The sequence below is a fragment of the Cariama cristata genome, unplaced genomic scaffold (genome assembly GCF_000690535.1).
Source record: "Cariama cristata isolate BGI_N322 unplaced genomic scaffold, ASM69053v1 scaffold42090, whole genome shotgun sequence".
Lineage (NCBI taxonomy): Eukaryota > Metazoa > Chordata > Aves > Cariamiformes > Cariamidae > Cariama > Cariama cristata.
Genome location: NW_009595986.1, coordinates 893 through 1,256, shown reverse-complemented (window position 1 = coordinate 1,256; position 364 = coordinate 893). Strand labels below are relative to the sequence as shown.

General features: G+C 62.1%; 1 protein-coding gene across 1 annotated transcript in view; it reads left to right on the top strand.

Moving 5' to 3' along the window:
- Positions 1-6: 6 nt before the first annotated feature.
- Positions 7-364, top strand: part of LOC104164705 (peptidyl-prolyl cis-trans isomerase FKBP10-like) — a gene marked incomplete at its 3' end in the record, with an annotated part of 928 nt that continues 570 nt past the window's right edge. Inside the window, exon 1 of the mRNA XM_009704125.1 lies at positions 7-184. Coding sequence (XP_009702427.1) covers positions 39-184 — 146 coding nt within the window. The remainder of the gene's footprint in view (positions 185-364) is intronic.

The window sequence follows — 364 nt, the reverse complement described above, 5'->3', positions numbered from 1 at the left end:
TGATCCCCCCAGATGCCACCTTGTACTTCGACGTTGTCATGCTGGACATCTGGAACAAGAACGACAAACTGCAGATCACCACCCTGTCCAAACCAGAGCGCTGCAACCGCACGGTGGAGAACTCGGATTTCGTGCGGTACCACTACAACGGCACGCTGCTGGATGGCACTCCCTTCGACTCCAGGTACGGGGCACCGGCATTGGCATGCACCCTCACCTCAGGACACGGGGCACTAGAGCTTCGATGCACCCTCTGCGTTGGGGCTGGGGGCACTGGGGATGGCAGGGACCAAGGGACACTGGCCTGGGGCAGGGCACAGGGGCCCACGCTGCACCCCAGTCAGAGCAAGCCTCCTGCCATGCT